Source organism: Tachyglossus aculeatus, chromosome 18, assembly GCF_015852505.1.
Source record: "Tachyglossus aculeatus isolate mTacAcu1 chromosome 18, mTacAcu1.pri, whole genome shotgun sequence".
In the NCBI taxonomy this organism is placed as follows: Eukaryota; Metazoa; Chordata; class Mammalia; order Monotremata; family Tachyglossidae; genus Tachyglossus; species Tachyglossus aculeatus.
The window spans coordinates 31,352,163-31,377,759 of NC_052083.1; the positions used below are offsets into that span (position 1 = coordinate 31,352,163).

Genomic DNA, 25,597 nt, shown 5'->3' on the forward strand with positions numbered 1-25,597 from the left:
AATAATTTTTCATGTTTTTAAAAAATGTTTTTTAGCCGCTTACTATGTGCCAGGTCTTACTAAGACCTGGGGTAGATACCAGCTAATCAGGATGGACACAGTCCCTGCCCCACATAGGGCTCATGGTCGTAATCCCCAATTTACAGATTAGGTAACTGAGACAAAGCGACTTGCCCAAGGTCAATCAATCAATCAATCAATCGTATTTATTGAGCGCTTACTATGTGCAGAGCACTGTACTAAGCGCTTGGGAAGTACAAATTGGCATCACATAGAGACAGTCCCTACCCAACAGTGGGCTCACAGTCTAAAAGGGGGAGACAGAGAACAGAACCAAACATACCAACAAAATAAAATAAGTAGGATAGAAATGTACAAGTAAAATAAATAAATAAATAGATAGAGTAATAAATATGTACAACCATATATACATATATACAGGTGCTGTGGGGAAGGGAAGGAGGTAAGACGGGAGGATGGAGAGGGGGACGAGGGGGAGAGGAAAGAAGGGGCTCAGTCTGGGAAGGCCTCCTGGAGGAGGTGAGCTCTCAGCAGGGCCTTGAAGGGAGGAAGAGAGCTAGCTTGGCGGATGGGCAGAGGGAGGGCATTCCAGGCCCGGGGGATGACGTGGGCCGGGGGTCGATGGCGGGACAGGCGAGAGCGAGGTACAGTGAGGAGATTAGTGGTGGAGGAGCGGAGGGTGCGGGCTGGGCAGTAGAAGGAGAGAAGGGAGGTGAGGTAGGAGGGGGCGAGGTGATGGAGAGCCTTGAAGCCCAGGGTGAGGAGTTTCTGCTTGATGCGCAGATTGATCGGTAGCCATTGGAGGTTTTTGAGGAGGGGAGTAATATGTCCAGAGCGTTTCTGGACAAAGATAATCCGGGCAGCAGCATGAAGTATGGATTGAAGTGGAGAGAGACACGAGGATGGGAGATCAGAGAGAAGGCTAGTGCAGTAGTCCAGACGGGATAGGATGAGAGCTTGAATTAGCAGGGTAGCGGTTTGGTTGGAGAGGAAAGGGCGGATCTTGGCAATGTTGCGGAGGTCACACAGCAAACAAGTGGCAGAGCCGGCATTAGAACCCAGGTCCTTCTGACTCCCAGCCCTAACCACTAGGCCATGAAGCTTCTCGAAAAATTATAAGAGAATTTTATATTCTTTAGTCAGATTTATTAAGGATGGAGTTAAGCAACCCAGTTAGCAATAAAGACTGCCTTGATTATGTTGATCAGCTATATACTAAACTTGATTAAGAATGGAGTTAAGCAACCCAGTTAGCAATAAAGACTGCCTTGATTATGTTGGTCAGCTATATACTAAACTTCTGGACTGAATCTAAAAATTCAACAAATTGATTCAACAGACTAGCCAGAATATTTAAGAAGAGAAATCATTTATTGGAAAAAAAAATTGCATTTCACTGAAACACCATGAAAATATTTATTTGCATACTGTATTTTCTTCATAAGAAGTAGTTATGACTTTCACAAAACAGAACACCTATATAATATATAATTGTTTTCACACACATACAAACATTACAGTACAAATTGATGTAATCTTCAGTTGGTTAAGGAAACAATACCTGCCTTTTACAAAAAAACATTTATTTTTTCTAGGCAGCAGTAACAGTGAAATTAAATGTGCTTTGTTTCCAAAAATGTCATCCTCTTACAGAAACTTTGGCAATCAGTTAGAAAAAGGAACTCAATGGATTGAGGTTCCCGGTTCTGAACTAATTTGGTTTCCAGGCAGTGCTTTAGTCCTACTTTTGGCTTCCTGTTGTGAAATTATCCTTCAGAAATACTACTAAATGTTCAATATTTCAAGTTTAAGATTAGGCGATTATTTAGTAAATTAAAAACGTACCCAAAGGGTCAGGGACACAATGCACTTTCCTTTGTACTTCCAGTGACAAAATAAGAGTTGAACATTTGTTCAGTCAACAACTTTTTTTTAAAGCTAGTCATCACTATCAAAATCATTATTTAATCACCTGTTTAACGCTTATATTCCAGAACATAAAAACCACGTTTAAAATCAACAAAATCAATGGTGTCATTGTTGCTTGCAAACTCCTAGGTCATGATGATCTATTCCACTAACCCAATTCAGGATTAAAATAATATTCCAATCTTATTTTCATACAGTTAGACATGCATACGTCAGATTCACATGAATATAGGAAAATATTGTGTTGCAAGAACTGCTTTTACATACTGAATGCACTAGATAAGCAGTGTGGTATAATGAACAGAACATAACCCTGGGAGTCAGAAGGACCTGGGTTCTAATTCTGCCTCTGCTACTTGCCTGCTGCGTGACCTTGGGCAAGCCACTTAACGTCTCTGTGCCTCAGTTTCCTCATCTGTAAAATGGGGATTAAGACTGGGAGCCCCATGTACGACATGGGGCTATTATTACTCTATTACTCTTATTTATTACTCTATTTATTACTCTGTTTATTTTACTTACTACTCTATTTATTTTACTTGTACCTATCTATTCTATTTATTTTATTTTGTTAGTATGTTTGGTTTTGTTGTCTGTCTCCCCCTTCTAGACTGTGAGCCCGCTGTTGGGTAGGGACTGTCTCTATATGTTGCCAGCTTGTACTTCCCAAGCGCTTAGTACAGTGCTCTGCACACAGTAAGCGCTCAAATACGATTGATTGATTGATTGATTGACATGGGCTGTGTTCAACCTGATTGAGCTTGTATCTACCCCAGTGCTTAGTACAGGGACTGGCACACTGTAAGCACTTAGCAAATACCATAAAAAATGCAGTGACTTCATTTAGCACATAAAAACACTATTTATTTGTGGACATCATAGCCCAGTGATATTTCCCAGGCATTCACCAAGGGACCATCCTGGTCTTTATTTTTTGTGACTCTGTGGCATCCTAAATTTCAATGAGATAATCTCACCACAGATATAACCTACAAGTGTGAAATATTCTCTTACATGAGCTCCGGCTGCTCTGAATCCTACACTGTTTTCCCTGATCTCTCAGGTTCCCTTAAGTCTCTCCACTTTATATTCTCGAACCTCCTAACTGGATCCTGGCTACATCTTATATGCTTTTGAATGAAGCTTTCTTCCACTGATAGGTTAAATGCCTTGGCATTCCTTGCAATGCTGGCTTTCTGCTTTAGTTATCAAGTGTAGATATGCAATACGGCCCTTGTTCTAACCTGGTTTTGGGGGCCTCGACCCAACAGCCTCTGCCTCCAGTGGAAGTCCTGTGGGGGTGTTGATCAAATCAGTTACTCTGGAATACCCAGCCCCAGTTAATTCCACAAATGGAATGCCTGAGTAACATATTCCTGGGTTATTCCGCAGTTATAAGTCCAGACAAAAGCCGTCTGAAAGCATTCAGATTATTTTGCTGAGGGAATTTTTGAAATTTAGGTCCTCATTCAGAAATCTCTTTCCACTCATCCCTCTCGGGTAAGGATGAATGTTAGTGCTGGGGTAATAGGCTGGGGTGTACAGAACTAGCAAGATTAAATATGGAACTGTGTAGTGCCATCGTCTCCCAGTGGAGAAAGTGTCTCAACTTTCCTCTGCAATATCTTTGTTCACCCATCCCAGGTATTGCCCCGCTCTACTGTAGTCAACAGCACTGTCTACAGGCCATGTCAATTTCGTCATCTCCAAGGGGACATCAGGATATTCAGGTAGGTGTAAACTGGAAAATGGGTGGAGGGGAGGGGGGGAGGGGGCGGGGACAGGTGTCACTGGCTGCCATCTGGTACAGCCCCGGACCGGATACCAGCTGGAGACTTTGGGCCCGGCTTGGGCCTGCCTGAACCGAGCCAGGTCCGAGGCCAGCTGAGCCCGATTCCAAATATATTAACTTTATAGAATACTGAGACTTTCCATCTTCTGGAGCAACCTGCTCGTGAGTGACTGCCCAGGGCACCTGGAAGCATGCAAGGGCACCAGAGCCAATAACTGTAGTATTTGCCGAGCACTGGGGTAAGCCTGGGGGACACAGTCCCTGTTCCACATGGAGTTCACAATCTTTGGGAACGAGAGAAAAGGTATTTCAACCCCTTTTTACAGATGAGGAAACTGTAAGCTCCCTGTAGACTGTAAGCTCGTTGTGGGCGGGAACCGTGTCTTCCAACTCTCTTATACTGTTATATCGTATTTCCCAAGCACTTAGTATAATGCTCTGCACACAGTAAGCTCTCAATAAATATGATTTGACTGATTGATTGAAACCCAAACCCAACTAGGCAATTTTTGCAGCCAAACCGGGACCACAGTCTGGGCCGGTCCAACTGTTGTCCTTCCCTGGACCCAACCCTTGGACCTCACCCAGCCTCAAGACAGGTTTCAAGCGGCAGTCTCATCAGGCTGCGGGGTGCCCACTCGGCAGCTCGTTTATCCACATAATTGGACCTCTGACCCCTTTCTGGGGTCATTGAAGATAACCTAGAGCCAGCTTCAGCAATGTGCTTCTGCTGCTGTGCTGGGCGGAGGGTGGCCCCCTGCCTTACCTCCTTTCCCCCCACATTACCTCCTTCCCTACCCCACAGCACCTGTATATATGTATATATGTTTGTACGTATTTATTACTCTATTTTACTTGTACATATCTATTCTATTTATTTTATTTTGTTAATATGTTTTGTTTTGTTCTCTGTCTCCCCCTTCTAGACTGTGAGCCCACTGTTGGGTAGGGACCGTCCCTGTATGTTGCAAACTTGTACTTCCCAAGCGCTTAGTACAGTGCTCTGCACGCAGTAAGCGCGCAATAAATACGATTGATGATGATGATGATGATACGGTGTCTCATAGCCTATTTCTTCAGCATCATCAGCTTCACACTGTCTCTTCAGTGCGCCCTGACACTCCAACAACATTGGAGGCCAAAGTATCTTCCACAAGTGTGATCCAAGCAATATTTTGGGGTCTTATACATTCTGGGGCACTACTCAGCTAGAAGGAAGAGGGGTCACAGAGGTGAGGCCTGGGTGAGGTGTCCAGGGGAGAGAGGTATGGGAGGCCAAAGCTAGATCTTGCTAAAAGGGAACCAAACTTTTGAAACTGACCCAACCTAACCACCTTCCAACTCCAAACAGTAACACCCTCTCCCCCAGCTCTGTGGACCAGTCTGGAACCTCTGCAGAGAACAATGCCAATTTACTTCTTATTTACAGAACTCTTTCCTTCAGTAGTTTCCTTAGAGCATAAGTCCTTCGTGGGCAGGAATGTGTCACTTCTTGGTTTGGTACTCCCAAGTGCTCAAGTACGGTGCATTGCTCCCGATTGGGTACTCAATAAATACTAATGCTCCTTACAAGTAGCTTGTGAACTCTTCAGATAAGTACAACTCACTCCTTTTACTATCCATACCTGAAGTGGAAAAGGAGAGAATGGGTGGCTAAGTTTTGGGGGGAACTGAGACATTTGTGTGCCTATTTGCCAGTCTGGCTTCCACCCACCCACAGGCACCAGTGGTCTGATTCCTATTTAACACCCGGGGATTCTGAGGTGCATACGGGTGTAAGTCAGTGATCTAACAACATCTGGAGGGAAGATGAGCTGGAAATAAAACCCTAGGCTACTAATTACGATTGCTTTTCTGACTCTGCAGAAAGAGTTTCAATTTAAAGACAAAACACACTTTTCATTCACATTAAAAAAAAACTCATTCCTTCTAATATAGATCATGTATCTACAGAAGACTCATTCTTCAAAACTCCTTGTTCGTCTCAAAAAAATGAACGTATGTTATTCGTGTGCACAAAATGTGTAGTGAGGCAAAAGTACATTGCATAATATCTATTGATCTTCTCTAGTAGATCTACTATAACATCTTTGTATACTTCAGCATAGGAACCATTCTGCAATAAGAACGTACAAATACGGGCCAACCAGAAAATACACAAGCACTATAAAAGCCCACAATTTTCAATAGAAATAAACACAACCACTATACAGGACCAAGTGTGATGGCATAAAAACTATCACTCTATTGCGTGTTCCTTGTAGAGCACTGCTGAAAGAGGAAAACATGGAATTTATCCATCTATTCACTGCGAAGTACAGTACCGCACAGATATCAAGTACATAGAAAGTGCGATTTAAACAGACAAATATTTACAAACTAAAAAAATATTACTTAAAAAGGCATTTTCTTTTTCACCTATCCAGGGCTGGTGGGGTAATACTATCCCTGCCATATCATAGCCACTGTTTTACCTCTTCCCGCACTATTTTACTCCTTTGGAAGAGGCAGAACACAGTGTGGCTGGGGTCTGAAACCACAGTGCTGTCTATAAAAAATAGAGGAATTCATCAAAACACTCTTCTTGCTTTCAGAAGGCCTGCACAACCAGCCCCCAAAGTTTGCATCTAGCCCCCAAAAGGAAAGTTCAACATTTAGAACGCACATACGTGACACACAGACATACACACACACACATACACAGTACTTAGGTAACATTCTCATCTACGTACACTTTTCTAAGTAGTACCAAGGCAATGTGTAAGCAAACGTCTAATTTCAAGGGGAACATCATGGCACAGTTATCAGCATATCAGCATTCCTGTTTGACTGCTCCCCCTCCATCATGGGCTAATATTATTTTTCATCCTTATCAGCTGGAGGACTTGGCACCATTGGGCCCTGGTGGACCACAGCATGAGCCTTTGCGAGGGATTGATTTCCGGGTTGGCGGTGATGGGAATTACACAGCTAAGACGGAGACTGAATTATAGATACGCACTTCTCCCCAGATTTCCCTTGATTCATATTTAGCAATGGAGAATTAGAGTGCCTTTGTCCACAAAAACCATCTAAATACTGTGTAGGAACCATAGTGAAAAGCCAATTTCTTCCAAGATCAAAGTTGATCGGTGGAGGGTGGCCCTTCTTTGGTCAGGATCTTTGCTCTTCTACTAATCTGATGTCTTCAGCCACTGTATGCATTGGGCTCTATGCAAATGTTTGGATGCATAGAGGCCAAGTCTTCGCTGCCATGTATGGGAAAATGCCGTACCTGGGGGGATTGGGGAAGGGGCGTCCCATCCCATGATCCCATCCTAACAACAGGTGATGCAGTCATCAGTATGTGGTGCAGTTGCAGGGCGGTAGAAATCTGCTTTGACCTGTCTGGGGCAAATGGCTTCCGTGGCCACTTCTTGCCAAACGAAGAGCTAGCAGGCAACTGGGATCTGGGCACAAGCTTCCTCTCCTGAAGTACTGCTGTTTCTTGGGATAGTATAGTAAAATAGAGGTGATAGATCCCTCTCCACAAGGAGCTGACATCAGGACTTTGGACCAGTGACCCAACGCCACCGAAACACTTTCTTCTGACCGATTGGAGATTCGGCATCTGGTTCCAGAAACCGTCACTAAGTTGAAGCTGGTTTCTGACTGTCCAGCGTTCAGTTTTGTTGGTAAGAGATCGCTCCCCTGCTCGGCTGAACCCCCATTTCATTTGGTGGCCCAGAACCGCCCACTGCCCCAGATAACTTCCGAAAGAGCAGAGGGGTTGTCTTTCAGGGGACTCATGAACACACCAATTCCACACCTGCGTCTACTCAATTATTTATTTTGGTACACCTGCAACTCTTTTCATGTCTGTCTCCCCCGATAGTGTAGTGAGCTCCTCATGGGTAGGGAACGGGGTCACATCTTGATTCTGTTCCTCCCAAACATCTTGTCCAGAGAACAACATCTAGTAGTAGTAGTAGTAAGTACTATTCCTACTACTGCGCTGGACCAGTAAAAAAATGTCTGCAGCCCCTGACCTCCGGTCTCGGTGCAATCCCAAATGGATGTAACCCAGCTTGCATTTGAGGTGGATTTAACTCAAAAGTGTTGTGGAATTGAAAAGAAAAGCACAAGATGGAAATGCAGAATGACATCCTATCACTTCCACCTGCAACAAGCAAATCCAGAAGCCTCCCACTCCTCCCCTTGACTCACAGAGCCGGTCTCCTCTCGGTCCTCAACTGCTCTCTCCACAACTGGCTTCCATCAATGGCATCTACTGAGCGCTCGCTGTGTGTGTGCAGCACTGTACTAAGCACTCGGGAGAATATAATACAAGAGTTGGTAGGCATGGTCCCTGCCCTCAAGGAGCCTTTGCTGGATGCAGGTCTTCAAAGAACGAGTCTCATAAAACAAGCCTAAAATGCTAATAAATATATGTATTTATTTTCCAATCATAAATTCATTCTTTTTACATCAGGGCACTTCAGGCATCACAGTGTAGGCTGCCCTCTGCCTCCTCCACCCCACACTAAGAAAACCCTAAACCCACTTTTCTGTGTCAGTGCAATCAACCCAAGTTTGGTCTATTCTGAAATCATCAACATCCTTAAAAATAGGCTCAATTTTTTAAGCACAGTATGTTAAACATAGATCATTTTTACAACGTTTCTCGACACATAGAGCAAATTAAAATAGACTAGTACAATCAGAGTAGAGCCAGATAATAGATGAAAATAAGCTAATCTCAAAAGGGCCACACTTCGTTAGCTTTCCTTAAGCTAAAATTGGGAACTAGCTGGCCCGAGGAAGGACTGAGAAAATGAGGCCCCAAACAGTGCCGACAGATTCTGAATATAAAACCAAGGCCTAGAAGTGATCTGGCCTGCTTCATTTATCCCTTCTTGTAATAAAAGTCAGGTCTCTGTTGGCATCTTCCTGGACCCCATAACCAAAAACTGAGGTAAACTGACTATTGTGGCTGTTGGGCACACTCTCCCACGAGCTGTTCAACAGTGCTACTGATGACATTCAATTTCACGAGCTGCGTATTTAGAGAGAGATTGCACCGTTCCATCATTGCTAGGTGACTGTAGGTATACTTCCCAAATAAATGATCCAAGCTAAAAAGAACAGCCTTTTGGTAGCTCCGTATTAGAAAATAAAAGTGTTCAGAATTTCCCCAAAGCCTCCTACAACTATATAATAAGCTACATAAAAGTCAGGATATTTCAACACATCCTTTTGTGTTTTTCCCGTAGGGGCTATAATTATTGCTGGGCAATCATCTTGAATGTCAAGCTCTGTGCGAAGAAATGAAGATCTTTGCAATTGGGAATCATATTCATTTGCTTAGTTTAATTGCTTTTTTTTTTTCCTCTAAGAGGCAATGCAAGCATTTTAAAATGAGACCTGACATGCAATCCTCATTTCCTACATCTGAATGACAGGGTGGTTTCCTAAATATAAAGCAGTGGCAAGAGATGGGAGGATTTACAAGAGGTTTTGACAGCCACAATTTGGTTGGGATTACCACCAGAAGGGATTAAAAGGGTAAACTGGTCTTGTTAACTATATATGTATATATTAGATTTGGTGCAGGACTGACAAATGTGCACCCATTTTCTTTGGAGCCTAAGCTAACTAAAAAGGGCGCTCCTACCAGGAGAATATTCACCCAAAAGGATAATGTTGCATGAAATAATCGTATTAACGTATCTCTCAAATGTCCCTTCAATGTTACAGTGCCGTATGAGCTACTGTATCTGAATTGGGAAGCTAACCCTTTCATTTTCTAAAGACGTCTGGTTTCACCATTACAACCCAAATGTTCTATTTTGCCCGATTCTATTTGATGGGCCCAATGTTTCCACCTAACAGCTCCATAAAAGACCCAGACTTCACCAATGAAGATCAGTGTTCCTCTGGGCTCTTGAGTCTGTAGTGGAAACACAGCATCTCTGGGGCGGGTTTGCAAGTGACAGGAACATTTTAACAAGTAATCCAGGATGGCAAGAAGCATGTCATCTCCCCTCTCTTGCGTCGCAAGGAACGTATATCGCTTCTAGCTATACAGGGCAGAAAAACCTCCTGAATCTGTCACCTCAATTCTAGGACACTGGATTACTTGCCTTGAAATGGAATCGACAGCTTTGTGGCCTTAGGCCTTACTGGAGCAAAAACCTCTAGAAAGCCACTGGAGGCACCCATCAACGAAACGCCAAGTGATTTTACCAAAAAAAAAAAAAAAGTGAAATGAAAATTTAAACATGAGAATGGTATGTTTTGAGTAGTAGAAATTCCCTCTGCTTCAGGGTTCAAATAACGTAATTAATCATGAAATGAGTCATTCCGGAAAGACCACGTGGAAGGACAGCATGTTACGGTCAGCTCTCAGGCTCTATTCTAGCAGCACAGCTCATGAGTGACATCTGATGTGGCAGCGTATAAAGGTGAGAGGGGTCAAAAGGATTTGACCCCTCTTTCCCAGACTCCAAGGATGGTTGGAACTGGCAGGACTCTGCTGCTTATTTCTCACCTGATATTGGCGATGCACATAAAGCCCCAAACTCCCCAGTTTGACCCAGCTGGACAGTGGGTCACTCTAAGCAAGCGGAGGGGCAGCCAGTACCTACTGTAGCAGGAATTGAGCAGGGGAGAGCTTTTCAAATAATATCCTTCCTGGCTCAGGCCTCACCAAGTGGGAAGGAGATTTCAAGCAGACTGCTTTTGGGGGCAGAGCCATGGATGCCAACGGGAGTCCCACACCTCCAGGGGAGCACAGTCTCAGAGGAAACTTGCTCGATTTGGAACACAGACCCTATATCCTATTGTACCACCTTGTCCCATTCCACTGGGGGCAAGGGAAGAGCAATTACTAAAAACAAGTCAAGAAACCAGGTAGGTGACGTCCCATGGGACAGAATGGGCAGGAGGAAGCAAGGAGAAGAGGCGGCAATCGAGAGCTTGGACAGCACCTCAATACGAGGAGCAGGTGATGTGCAATGGCCCTATTTGAGCCTCCACTTCTTGGAAGGGTCACAAAAGGCCGGGCTGCCCCATAGCACCCTGCACTCATCCCCCTCCCAGGCTCCTTTCCAGGGCCTCCCCTGTGAAGCAGAAAAATGTCAGTCTGGAAGCCAGAGGGCCTGGGTTCAAGTCCCAGCTCTGCCATCAGCCATCTGGGTGACCTTGGGCAAGTCACTTGACCTCCCTGAGCCTCAGTTTCTAAACTGCAAAATGGGGATAATACCTGCCTTTCTTCTTACCTCACCAAGCTGTCGTTGGGACCACCGTGAGATACGTTCTGTGAGAGTGCTTTGGGAATAAAAGTGCTCCAAACACCAAGGGCTTATTGCTATTGTTATATTTTTTTAAGCATGTTGCTGCCAGTAATGCCCAGAGCTGGGGGGATAGGGGGAGGTGGAGACAGTGTGGACAGAGCCCCATCATCCTCTCTGGGCTCAGTGGGGCCTAGATTTTATATGTATCTGGTCACTGGGCCTGTCTCTACTTCCCCACAGACACTGTGATTTCCCTGTGCTCTACCAGTGCCTCCAGTATTAAGGAAACACTATAAATACCCCCAAATTGGAAATCCAAGCAAGATTGGGGTTTCACCACCACTGCCTTCCATAGTTAAAATCAGAATCTCTAGTTAAAAGCATTTGCACAGAACACTTCCTTGAAGTGTTAGTGTTTTACATCCATTTGGGCTAACCAGGAATGTCACTTTGCTCTTAGCACTGCCCAAAGCCCCATCAATGATAAAGGGTCCAGCTGACTTCACATCATCAGATTCCTGATAAAGATGCTCAAGGCCTCAATGTTGACCCCTACAACCTCTTCTCGGATGAGGCTTTTCGGTAAAATGTCTGTGAAGAATCAGGGACTTAGATGGTTTGCTTCCAACAGCCCTAGGCTAAAAATATTTAGCTTCTTTTCCTCTAGGACTGGAGGAAGAGGGAATATTTATGGTGTCCAGGCACCAAATAAGTAGCCCATCCAGGAAAAGGATGCTTTGATGTCTTCTGCAGAAACAGGGGGGCAAATAACAAAATCCAAAAGGTTTATCCCAAACAGAATGCTTAAAGTCTCCAGGAGACCCCCTCAGTGGCAGAGCAATTTTAACCCACTGAGTTTCTCACTTATCAAGAAACTAAGTCTCTCAGTTAACCATCATAATGGGTAAGGGAGTCAACCCCATTGGCTCTGCATGAGATCAAATATCATACTGGTCCATTTCCTCCCAACAGCTGAAATTGTCCAATCTAACTTGGTGCTCTGTGGGGTTTTTTTTATTCATTTCAGTAGAGCCAATGAAGGGTGTTGGGATGAGATCTGAGAACTGTCTGAAATCCTAAGGTAGTAAAGAGGTCAAGTGAACTGGGCTGGGGGGGGCATCTTGATAACTAGTAGTCTCAGTGACAGTACTGAGTCAGCTTTTCTTTTTTCAAATGTGAGGATTTTTGTTTGTTTTCAATCAATGCTAAGCAGCACCTACCCCAGCACCTATCCTCATTCCAGCAGAACTGTGCTGATGCGGGAAACCATTTCATGAGAGAGATAATATTTGAGTTTTAGTCACAGACCTAGGGCAGACATGACATTTTAACAAGAAAGAAAAGGAAGATATTAATACATTGTGTGTTACTGGGTGACACACACACACACACACACACACACACACACACTCACATACACATACACACTCCTCTCACAGCCTTTATAGAACAGTGGCTTTCACTATGATCTCCGGGTTTTCTATGTCTTTTTTGCTTTGGACCATTCTCAGTTCCAGTTCAGCTGGGCTGGGCTTCTTTCCTTTTCCAGCTTGTGCTAAAAGAACAAATTGAAATGCAAATTGGAAGAGGCAGAACAGGGGAGAGATGATTTCATGTTTTGTCCTCTCTCACCCCTCAAGTCTTCTGAACTCTCCAAACCATCCCAACCAAATCCAGTGAGGGTCAAAAGTAGTCAAGTGCCCTGAAATGCAAAGCCCCCTTGGCTTTGTACCGCTGCTGAGTCCAAGGAAGGCAGGGGCCAGGAGAAGACTTTCAGTGCTAACAATCCAAACCAGGAGAGCAGCTTCCCTGCTCCTTAATTGTGGCATTTGTTAAGTACTTACTATGTGCCAGGCACCATACTAAGCACTGGGGTGGATACAAGCAAATCGGGCTGGACCCAGTCCCTGACTCACTTGGGGCTTACAGTCTTAATCCCCATTTTACAGATGAGGTAACTGAGACACAGAGAAGTGAAGTGACTTGTCCGAGCTCACACAGCAGACAAATGCAGGATTTGACCCCAGGTCCTTGCTCTGTCTACTAGACCACACTGCTTCTCCTTTTCCCAAGTGGCTTGTTGGACCAGTCTGGGATGAGAACGAGCCCTGGCCAGGAATGAGCCATTCCTTACTTGTTCCCATCTGCCTCTGCTACAGGAAAGGGCTGGACACCAAACCACAGAGGCTCCACTGATTTGGACCTAATATTGTAAGCTCCTGGAGGTCAGCGATCACGTCTACTTATTCTACCGGACTCTTCCAAGGGCTTGGTGCAGTGCCCCACACACAGTGAGCACTCGGTAACTCCCACTGACTGACTGTCATCACAACACTTTGTGTTTGCAGACAGACAGGACCCAAGACCAAGTAACTGACCAGGGCAAGTCATATGATATCCACCACTTACAGAAAATCTGTCAGTCACGTCTGGCCTGGGGGCAATCTAAAACTGGGTGACGTATTAAACCCAGAGTGGACCCCAACCCAGACTGACCATCTTTCCACTGTGGGAGCTGTATCCTCCCACCTCATTTTACAGCTCTTGTTCCTGAGGGGCGGTGGGGTCAGGAAGAGGAAAAAGCACATGTCCCCATGGAGCGGTTTACCTTTGGCGCTTTCGATGGTCCTCTGCAGAACGTGATGCATGGCTGACACGGTCTTCTCACACGCCACCTGCAATCGGGGAAGGAAGACGTTTTCAGTCCACATGTGTCTCTATTGCCTGCACAAGAGGCTTCCCTCCTGAACGTCTGGGACCTGGGACCCCACCTGTTCAGCTCCTACCCTCATTTTCCTTCCCGTCCTTTCAAAAGGAAGGTCAGCAAATAATTGCATAAGCTTCAGCCCAGAGAAATTCTTTCACAAGTGTTTGGTACATCAGGTAAAACTCTGAATTATTGAAATCCCACCCTTATGGCTCACAATCTAAGAGGTGGGGAGAGCAGTTATATTAGGCCCAGTTTACAGAAGAGGAAGTTGAGGCTCAGAGAGCCTCAGAGGGACTTGCTCAAAGTAACACAGCAGGTCAGTTGAGACTTGAACCTAAGTCCCCAGAGTCCTAGTTCCATGTCTTTTCAATTGCTCTCTTTCATTTTTTTTTTTTTTAAAGAATTTCTCACCCCATGAACCATGGTTTTATCTTTGTGTTTAGATTTTGATCTGTACGGCTTGAGAGGACAACAGAGTAATTCAGGCCACAGAGAACTACTGGATCCATCTACCTCATCCTCACCTTGAGATTATTGGGGTGCTTGTGTGTCCAAGCCAGCAGCATGGCAGCAAACAAGTCTCCAGTCCCCACAAACACTGCATCCACTTTACGCATCTCCATTCGGATTCTCTCCGTCACTTTGGAGCCGTCAGATTTTGCTAGAAAAAGGGGAAAAAAAACCTTGAGTGGCTGAAGGTTGGTTTTGGGAGATGGGGGGAGAAGGGGAGGAGAGAAAGGATGAGAAGCACCAATCCCCTTATCTGGCAGGAATACCAGAGATATGTTGGATTATGAAGGACATCAAGACAGCTTTGTCTACTGAGTAGAGCTCTAGGGCTGGCAGACAGGCAGGGGAACAAGGAGTTGGAGGGCTTTCAGACATGCTGGTGGCAATACTAGTGGCATTAGAGAAGCAGCGTGGCTCAGTGGATAGAGCCCAGGCTTTGGAGTCAGAGGTCACGGGTTCAAATCCCGGCTCCACCAATTGTCAGCTGTGTGACTTTGGGCACGTCACTTAACTTCTCTGTCCCTCAGTTCCCTCATCTGTAAAAGGAGGATTAAGACTGTGAGCCCCACGTCTGATCACCTTGTATCCCCCCCAGCGCTTAGAACAGTGCTTTGCACATAGTAAGCGCTTAACAAATACCATCATTATTATTATTATTATTTACTGAGCACCTACTGAATGCAAAGTACTCTACAAAGCATTTTGCAAAAGTGCGGACACACCCCACCAATGTTAGTCAGTGGCCTGTTTTGTGACAGGCCTATGATTCCATGTCTGACCTCGGGCACCCCCCGCTATTAACAAAAATCCCAAGACCCAGGGTCAGGTGGAAAGTTCCTTCGTGTCCTATGACGACTGTGGCGAGGATTCCGGCCCCGGAATGAAAAGGCCTTAGAAATGTAACTGGTCATCAAACCAAACTCCAGTGTGAATATCGATATTCTGGGGCAAGGCAATCAGTCGTGTTTAACTGAGCGCTTACTGTGTGCACAGTACTGTACTAAGTGCTTAGGAGAGTACAATATACCAGAGTTGAAAGCCATGTTCCCTGCCCGCAACAGGCCTGATGTCCTGCCCTCACAGCCCAAAAAGTTGTGAGCCGTTAGCACCGATCGCCAGGCACTCACCTGCTTCCTCCAGGGGATCTTTCTCTATAGAGAAAGAGTGGAAATAAATGAAGAAAAAAGCAGGGAAGGAGTAGGACTTACTTTTCTTCTGACTCCCCAGAGCAATCAGGTAGTCACTCCCTAAAGAAGATGGCAGGTCTGAGCTGGTGATGACAACTGTCTCTGGCCCCATGGAATGCAGCAGGTCCATCACCTACGTAACCACCAAGAAACGGAGTCATTACCTGACATGGGTTTTAGCCAACCCACTGGCTTGTAGGGCCCTACCAGTACCAGAATGATCCTTCTATTGCTGCAGTGATAAATAAAGACCAGGAAGAAATCCAAAAATCTTCCAGTCCAGGTAGGAACAAGCCATCTCCCTCCAAAGGCCAAAAGATGACTGTAAGCTTCACCAAGATTCAAGGCTCAGCCTTTTTTAAATGGAATTTATTAATAATAATAATAATAATAATGGCATTTACTAAGCGCTTACTATGTGCAAAGCACTGTTCTAAGCACTGGTGAGGTTACAAGGTGATCAGGTTGTCCCATGGTGGGCTCACAGTTTTAATCCCCATTTGACAGATGAGGTCACTGAGGCACAGAGAAGTAAAGTGACTTGCCCCAAGTCACACAACTAACAATTGGCAGAGCCAGGATTTGAACCCATGACCTCCGACTCCGAAGCCCGTGCTCTTGCCACTGAGCTACGCTGCTTCTCTAAGAGCAACAGCAAGGCTGGATTTTCTCAGTTACAGGACATTGGCGGGAAACCCGAAGAAGGGTGCTTTCCACAGTCTCTTCAACCAATCAGTAATATCTTTTGAGCACCTACTATGCGCAGATCACTGCACTAAACCCTTGGGAGATTACCAAAGCAGAAGTAGATACAATCCCTGCCCTCAAGGATTTTACAAGCTGGTGGAGAGTTCATCTATTACTACTTCTGGTTTACTGATAGGTGGACTTAGCACATAGTAAGCACTCTACAAATGTCATACTGGCCGTTTTTAGTATAGTGAATGAAAGAAACAGGCTTTATAGGCGTTCATTAAATGCTAGTGATTGATGGATTGATCTTGTTATTCACAATTCAGGATGCTGAGTTTATCATCATCATCATCATCATCAATCGTATTTATTGAGCGCTTACTGTGTGCAGAACACTGTACTAAGCGCTTGGGAAGTACAAATTGGCAACATATAGAGACAGTCCCTACCCAACAGTGGGCTCACAGTCTAAAAGGGGGAGACGAAATCAAACATACTAACAAAATAAAATAAATAGAATAGATATGCACAAGCAAAATAAATAAATAAATAAATAGAGTAATAAATATGTAATGGAGTTTATCCATTATCACAGGGCATTAATGAAAGCAAACAAACCTGGTTATCTAGGAAAAGCATTTAAAACACCCTCCTTCACGTTAACAAATGATGAAACCAGTTTTGTTTCCCCAGCTTGAGAAAATGAACCTCAAGTTTCACGGCAAGGCATTTCATGCACAGAGAAGCAGCATTGGCCTAGTGGATAGAGCATGGGCCTCGGAGTCAGGAGGACCTAGGTTCTAAACTCGGCTCCACCACTTGTCTGCTGGGTGACCTTGAAGTAAATTCACTTCTCTGTGCCTCAGTTACCTCAGCACCTAAATGGGGATTAAGACTATAAGCCACATGTGGGGCAGGGACAGCATACAACCCAATTTGTTTTTATCCACCCCAGTACTTAATACTGTGCCTGGCACATAGTAAATGCTTAACAAATGCCACGATTGTCACTAGTAAGGCATCAATATAGGATTCAGAAAGCCAGAGAATTCACCCTGATTACCTCTAAAGCTTCTTCTTGAGTGTGAATCTTCCTGCCAGTAAGTAACCTAGAAGACAGGAAGGCAGAGTCAACATTGATAAATGGAGTCACATTTTTAATGGTGTCGCTCTTAAAGTCCCTAGGGACAAAAGGTTATTCACCAGACAGCTTCTGGAACAAGCTGTCATTAAAAGGACAAACACAATAAACTGTAAACAGATGGAACCCAAGTTATCTTAGAGTGCATCCAAGGATACAGATTTGGGCTTCACAAATGTACCTGTTACTAGCTTCTATCATTCCTCCTCCTCCTCCTCCTCATCATCATCATCAATCGTATTTATTGAGCGCTTACTATGTGCAGAGCACTGTACTAAGCGCTTGGGAAGTACAAATTGGCAACACATAGAGACAGTCCCTACCCATTCCTTGAAAAGCCTGAAGCTCAAGTGATTGACACAATAATATCTCTTATTAGCCAAACTAACAGGGGAGATCATTTTCTTTTGGCCAACAGCCTCCTCCCAACAACTCTGTCAGTTTTGCTGACAAATTCATTTGCACTTCTCCTCCTCTCTTTTTTCTTCCCTGGTCCTCTCCAATGGTGAAGCCAAGGAGATGGCCGGAAAGCAGGGTGGGACGGGAGGGAAGCGGCAAGCACCTGGGTTATTCCCGCTGGAACAATTATGGGCTGGTGGGATATAAAAATCCCACTTCAGCATGGAAATGGATAAACTCAGCATCCTGAATTGTGAATAACAAGATCAACCCATCAATCACTAGCATTTAATGAACGTCTATAAAGCCTGTTTCATTCATGCATTACCTGGAATCAACATTCAAAAATAGAAGGTTCCCAGGGCTTCCTAACTGCCCGCGAAATCTTTTCTGAAGCAAAAGTTTTATCCAATCATACTTTCTTGCCCTCTCTGGATTTCTCTTTGGTTCAGAGTCATTGGCTAAGATAGGAAATGCCCAATGCCCGGGGAAGGACCTCAGGTGCTGCCTGCCCTGGCCACATTGTTGCCCTAGGCCAGGGGAGAAGCATTTAGAGCATAGCAGTGGGGGGAGGTCTTTACTGAAAGGCAATAGCTGGGGGCAGTATCACTATGGAATTTATTTCCTCACATGGATCGATGGTATTTACAAGCATTTACTGGGTGCACAGCACTGTACTGAGTGCTTGGGAGAGTTCAAATACTCAAGATCAGAGTTGGATCTTGAGGAAACCTGGCCCTTATGCAATCCAGCTGAGTGGTCAGGATGCAGCACTATTCTTGGGCTCCTGAAAGACTACTATAAATCCAGTGGCTGAAAGTTTGTCCTTTAACCTGGTTACCCTGCCCCATGAATGTTGACTGACACTGGGCAAAAACCAGCTCCAAATGTTTTGGCAGACGTGTCCGGGTCAGCCAAAACTGATCCAATCTGGGTAGGTGGGTGTCACTCTTTGCATAATCCAGGGCGTCTCTTCCAACCCCACTCCTTGGGTTTATAACTAACCCTGGTGTCCCTGCCCCACTTCAAATGGGTTGAGTTTTCTTCTCCCCGACAAGAACCTCATCTGAGTCGCCGGTAAATGCTTACTGACGAGAGCACCCTTCAAGCCCACCAGGTAAGAAGGAGGGGTCTGGAATAAGGGGAGTTGTTCCACTAAAAAGTTACAAATTCCCATTCTGCCTATGGGTGCAGTCCTCCTTGGGAGGAAGGGAGCAGACGATTTACTTACCTTCTGGTAGTGAACTAACTCTATAAAGCCACCAAAATACCAGAGCAGACCTTTTTTAAGCAGCATCCTAGTGGCCTAAAAGACTTTTAGGGCACCGTCAGAGGATGAGCAATTTCATTCTTAATTTTTTACTAGCATGAAGCCCACTACGAAAAGACTCGAACATCAGACATTCTCAATGCTGCTTTATCTGGATAGGAGGGGCTTCTTGGGGGTAGAATCACCTCTGGGTTACTTACTCAGCCTCAAACTGATTTGGAGTGATTATATCTGACACGGGAACCACTTTCTCTTTGTAGACTGGAAGGAGGTCTTCTGGAACATACTAGGGAAAAAAGAAAGGGGAAAAAAATATATATGAAATAATAAGGTTTGCTAAGGACTTACTAGGTGCCAAGCACTAAATGCTGTGGTAGATAGAGAAAAATCAGAACAGACCCAATCCCAGTCCCAGATGGGACTCACTAAGAGGAAGGGAGAACAGGTATGAAATTTCCATTTTATAGATGAGGAAACTGAGGCTCAGAAAAGGCTCACCCACTTTCAGGACCTAGCCACTCACGCACATCTCTCCTTCTAACAGGGCATGCAGTTCTCTAGAGCCCATTACCAATCAATGATATTTACGGAGTGCTTTCTGTGTGCTGAGCACTGTACTAAGCGCTTAGGAGAGTAAAATACAACAGAGTTGGTAGATATGTTCCCTACTCACAGCCAGCTTGAGAAGTAGTATGGCCTAGGCAGACCACAGGCCTGGGAGTAAGAAGGGCTTGGGTTCTAATCCCAGCTCTGCCACTTGTCTACTGTGAGACCTTAGGCAAGTCACTTAACTTCTCTGTGCCTCAGTGACCTAATTTACAAAATGGGGATTAAGACTGTGAGCCTCATGTGAGACAGGAATTGTGCCCAATCTGTTTAGCTTAATTAAAGTGCCTGGAACATAATAAGCACTTAACAAATACCATTAAAAAAAGTTTACACTCTAGAGGGGGAGACAGACATTAATATAAAGAAATGAGTTAGTAAATAGGCCACGGATATGTACATAAGTGCTGGTGGGCTGAGCGCAGGGTGAATACAAGGGCCCAAAGGGTACAGATCCAAGTGCGTAGCCCGTGACTAACAGAAATGACCTTTAAATGCACTAATGAGGTCAGGTTTGATTCAAGACAGTGACCCAAGCAGAATCTAACTGCTGGACAAAGCCTACTAACTCGTTTGAGCTCAGATCCCTTTACTTCTGACAAAGGAAAGTTGATGGGGCTTGTAAAAAAGAAAATCCTAATCAGAGCAGCAGATTCCAAAAGTACAACTAGTCTGAATGGATGCCATCTCCCCAATTTAGGAACCGAACAAACCATCTTTATGAAAATATCATCTGTTGTAAATTGGGGGCATTTAACTCAGTTTCAGTGGGGCAGATTGTTGGGATCCTTTTTTGCTGAGAAATGGAAAGCAACAGGACCAGAGAGGGATCCCACAGTTCAAAATGCAAGCGACTACGCATAACAGAAACCAAACCACGGAAGAAGTTAACGTGGTTTCTAACCAATTCAACAAAAGAGCATAAGATATGGGGGAGGCAAGTTCTGAACACATCAGTGAGTCAGGCACTTAGATGTGCCCGATACAATATGTGAATTTCAAAGAACATGGAGACGGCTGGGGCCAGAGGCTGAGCAGCAAGGAGTCAGCATAGTGCAAGCAGAATACGCATGACAACATCCTCCCAGAAGAACTGATTTTAGGACTTTGGGATATCCAGCGGGGAGACGCATCCAGGGTAAACAAGACTCAAGGGAAGACGGAAAGCCTCGGGGGTGGGGAGGAAGAGAAGCAACACGGCCTAGTGGACAGAACCCGGGCGTCCAAAGAAGCTGGGTTCTAATCCCGGCTCTGCCGCTTGTCTGTTATGTGACCTGGGGCAGGTCACTTCTCTTCTCTGGGCCTCAGTTCCCTCATCTGTAAAATGGGGATTAAGACTGTGAGCCCAATGTTGGGTAGGGACCGTCTCTATATGTTGCCAACTTGTACTTCCCAAGCGCTTAGTACAGTGCTCTGCACACAGTAAGCGCTCAATAAATACGATTGAATGAATGAATGAATGAATATGGGAAGACTGGTGGCCAGTAGTATTCCCCAAGCTTCCCCACGCTGGTTGTGTGCTGCATATTTACACATGAATCTAGTTTTGTCTTTTCACAAAAAAGCAATGGAGGAATTGAATGAATAAGGCAAGTTCGAAGACACACCATTTTTAATTACTATAGCCAACCCCCCCCCCACCACAAAACAAACACCAAAACCAGCTTCAATTCAACAAAGGTTGAAACACCTGCCCTCAATATGCATGGTGAGGATTTCGCAAGGGTGGATTTTGCCCGAGGACAACAGGGCCTTCTTCTGGGCAAGACAGTTTGTAGCCCCCGGACTGTCTGATCTCTCTGTTGCTCATTCTCCCCTTATACTGTAATGTCTTTTAGTATCTGCTTCCCCTTCTAGGTTGTGAGCACCTTGAAGACACAGATCGTGTGTACTAATGCTACAGTACTCTCCCAAAGCTCTGAGGGCCATGCTCTGCAGCGAGTAAGTGCTCCACAAATACTCGATCCCATCTCCCACCAGCTTCTACCCAAACTCCCCCTCCCCACTCATGTTTGCAGGGATAGGACCATATGTCACTGATCTGAGGCCAGTTCCACAAAGAGACAGATCAGGGAGTCTACTCTTTCAGCAGCCAACCAGGCCCTCCCAACCTCGACTTATCAACTTGGAGGACGGCACATACCTACAACAGTCTTTGGGACAGGTTCACTTGTGAGAGTAGAGGCACCAGTGAACCAGACTTGTGTTTGGATCAGTGATCACTGGGCTCTCCCCACTATGGATCACACGACCTGACTGTCTCCTGGCCCAACTGATCTCTGCATCAGAATCTGGAAGGCATCTTCAGCTCCATCACTCTCTCCGACCCTCTCGGCATGGACCGGAGCAGTAGAGGGTGGCCCATCCATACCAGGGGTCCGGTAGAGGATAGGGTGACAGAAGGTCAGGCCACCCACCTCCAGCTCGGGTCTTCCCCAGGAAAGGAAGTGGAGAGGTGAGCCGCTACCTCATTTCCACTTAATTCCACTCATTTCCACTTCCCTTTGCCCAGGTAAACTTAACTCTAGTCTGGACCAATCAGGGCTATGCAATACTAACAAGCCCAAAAAGTCATTTTCATTCAGCTTCTGGGCCCTACCCCTCAGTTAAACTACTCAGATCTGAAAAGTTAAGGGAGAATCTTTCTGCCCAAATATTGAATGGCCTCACATGCCAGGGGTGAACACAATTACGGGAACACCCTGCCATTCGTGCTGCAGTCTAGGCTGAGGTGCTCATTCTTGTGTTTTCTCTCCCTCTCCTTTAAGGGGAAGGATCCACCCAACCATCCTCCAAACTGCCAAGAAATTACCAACCATGGAGCCTTCTCCATTCCACTTGTCACCCATCACTGGATCACAAACTGCAAAAAGAATGAAAACCATTTTAGGAATGATTACAAATCGCAGATTAAAAAAACAAACTGACAATGAAATCAGGGGAAAAGAACCGTCATCATTCCCTGAAGCTCTAAGGGAGATCACTTCCTCACAAACCACTTCGGTTGTGAAAGTCTCTCTACGAACTGAGAGAACTGACTTCCTCTTGTCTTTGGGGTTTGGGGGGTGGTGGGTGGATGGATGGGTAAGGGAATGAAGGAGAAGGGAGAAAGGAGGGAATTAAGAGGGAAAGTCATATTCCCTCTCCTTAGTAACTGATTTCCCAGATGGCTTCAGTGGTTTTTGGTCAGCTGATCCTGCCTGTTCCCCAGTGACCGATGAACATTTTGCAGCTGAAATCTCACAATACCCTTCCCACAGATTGTCTGAAAACCACTGGTCATGCCCTGTTATCATTAAGGGGCCCATAGCTATGTTCCAGGCCAAAGAGAAACATTCTACAAGTTTCCCTAAGCATACTTTGTGTCGGCCTTCAAACCTCAATGACTCCCATGCAGAAATGAAATGTTATTCACATCTTGCCCCTTTATCTCGGGATGAGCCTGGGCATTCCTTGAAGGGTCAGAATGTTATGGGGATCCCCCTCAAAACTAAAGTCTCCAAGAAACCCAGGCCTAGTTATAGGTGGACAAGCTCTTGCCTAGTCTCAAAGGAAATGCCCTGAGGGAAATGACCCAACCAATTCTATTTTATCCAGTGCAATCTCTTGGATGGACCACCTCCCGCCTTCCCTATCCCCCTTCCAGGAGTCACAGATGCCCTCCCTCTGCCCATCCGCCAAGCTAGCTCTCTTCCTCCCTTCAAGGCCCTACTGAGAGCTCACCTCGTCCAGGAAGCCTTCCCAGACTGAGCCCCTCCCTTCCTCTCCCCCTCGCCCCCCTCTCCATCCCCTCCATCTTACCTCCTTCCCTTCCCCACAGCACCTGTATATATGTATATATGTTTGTACATATTTATTACTCTATTTATTTATTTATTATTTTACTTGTACATATCTATTCTATTTATTTTATTTTGTTAGTATGTTTGGTTTTGTTCTCTGTCTCCCCCTTTAAGACTGTGAGCCCACTGTTGGGTAGGGACTGTCTCTATATGTTGCCAATTTGTACTTCCCAAGCGCTTAGTACAGTGCCCTGCACATAGTAAGCGCTCAATAAATACGATTGAGGATGATGATGATGACTGGTTGACACTGGACTGGGCTCTGTAGGCATGGAAACAGACTGTTTCAGAATCGCCTGGACCGCCATTGCTCGGAGCACTGAAGTAGACTTCGGTTCTCCCGCTCAACCTGAGGAGATCCGGGCCTTATCCCGGAACAAAGCGAGTGACCATTCCCTACCGTACACCAGCTTCGAGTTCTGCTGCTTCAGCTCCTTGATTATGTCCACCACCATTTCCAGGAATGACTTATCCCTTGTGTAGCCTTTGGGAAGAAAAACCGCCTGGGTTACTCATAAAACTGAAACCTCACGCCATCCAATGGAACTCAAAAAAGGACAGGAACTTAGACAAGTTCCCCACCAAGCCTTGATCAAGAAGGAAGGGAAAGGCCTCACTGTACCTCTCAGGAATTATCAATATAAGAAAAATTATATGGACTACGCATCTATGTGATAAGCAGTACGGGCTAATGGAAAGACCACAGGACTGGGAGTCAGGACACCTGGGTTCTATTCCCAACTCTGCCATTTGTCTTCTGCGTGACCTTGGGCAAGCCAGTTAACTTCTCTCGGCCTCCCTTTCCTCCTTGATAAAATAAGGAATTCGATACCTGTTCTCTTTCCTACTTAGACTGTGAACACTGATGACGAGGCATTACTTTCATACCACCTTCAGGCTAAACAAAGGGGTGTTTTAACCCAGGACTCAAAGAACTGTATGAAGTAAAGGCTATTTTTTATAAAAATCACCTAGAAACACCTCAAAACAGCTTTTCCAATCAAAGTGGCTGACCCTGGTTCACACTTCATGCTCCCTAAAACACTGGGTTCTCTGAGGTTACAGAACCTCTTGACTGTAACTCCTTCAGGGAAGGGAACAATGCTATCAACTCCCAAGCGCTCAGTACAGCACTCAATAAATACCACTGATAGAGAGAGTGAGATGCAAGGAGTTTGCTGCTCTCTCCGCCACTCCTAAACAGTAAGTACACCTCCGCCCAATCAGATGTTTAACTGAGAGTAAAGCAACTAGGACCTCTTCATACAATTAGCTGCTCATAATGACACAATGTCATTTTCTAAATCCTCTCCCTAATCACCTCATGAGGTGAGAAAACGCTACTGGAATAGATTGCCATTTTATAGCACACACAGGATCCAAAACAAGGCATGATTTCTGGCCTCCTTACGCCTCAGTTTCCCCCAGGGGGCCAAAGTTTTGCCTGAATGAACTCATGGGATTCACTGAAGTGGATTGATTCCTAGAGGGCAGGGGACTCATAGGGAAGGGCTTAGGGTGGCCCAAAAAACTAAATCTTTCCCCAATTCTGCTAAAACTGATCATTACAACAGCAATTTGAACGCCCACAGAGCTGCCTCTGCCCTCTGCCTCCTTACTCCTGTCATCTTAGTGCAGCAACCTTCCTGCTAATAGACAAGCCCAAGGTATAAAGGGATCAAAGGGAGGAGTAATAATAATAATAATAATAATAATAGTAAAAAATTATAAGATAGTAAATCTTATAAAGTGCTTAAAAAGTGCTTCCTGTGTGTCAAAGGACTGTGCTAAATACAGATAATCCTATCCTATCTGGGACTCACAGACAGGAGGAACGGGGAATGGGTATTTAGTTGCCACTTTACAGATGAGAAAACTGAGGTGTAGAGAAATCAAGTGCGCGGTCCAAGGTCACACACAGCAGGCAAGTGGAAAAGCTAGGATGAAAACCTAGGTCTCCCAACTCCCAGTCCTGTGCTCTTCCCAGGAAAAATGTCCTTACACCCTGCTGCTGGAGAGGTGGAAGTGAGCAAACTGCAAACCCTGAAATTCCTAAGATACCTCAGAGGCAATCTGAGAAAAGGAGCTGCAAAGCAGTCTTTCAAAGAAAGTGTAAAATTCTCAACACAATCTGCTTGGTCAATTGAGATTTCGTTAGTCCAAGATGAGAAGTGTGGATTTATTCAGCCTTAAACATGAGCATACCCTTTCCTTGGTGGGTGA

The 25,597-nt window shown here is 45.1% G+C and overlaps 1 protein-coding gene across 1 annotated transcript in view; it reads right to left on the reverse strand.

The window, feature by feature from the left end:
- Window positions 1–8,154: 8,154 nt before the first annotated feature.
- Window positions 8,155–25,597, reverse strand: part of PDXK (pyridoxal kinase) — a 39,182-nt gene continuing 21,739 nt past the window's right edge. The window contains exons 4-11 of the mRNA XM_038759988.1: window positions 23,775–23,858; window positions 22,349–22,395; window positions 19,127–19,212; window positions 17,180–17,225; window positions 15,445–15,556; window positions 14,251–14,387; window positions 13,625–13,691; window positions 8,155–12,571 (exon numbers count right to left, since the gene is read on the reverse strand). Of these exons, the coding sequence (XP_038615916.1) occupies window positions 12,459–12,571; window positions 13,625–13,691; window positions 14,251–14,387; window positions 15,445–15,556; window positions 17,180–17,225; window positions 19,127–19,212; window positions 22,349–22,395; window positions 23,775–23,858 (692 nt within the window). The 3' untranslated portion in view covers window positions 8,155–12,458. The remainder of the gene's footprint in view (window positions 12,572–13,624; window positions 13,692–14,250; window positions 14,388–15,444; window positions 15,557–17,179; window positions 17,226–19,126; window positions 19,213–22,348; window positions 22,396–23,774; window positions 23,859–25,597) is intronic.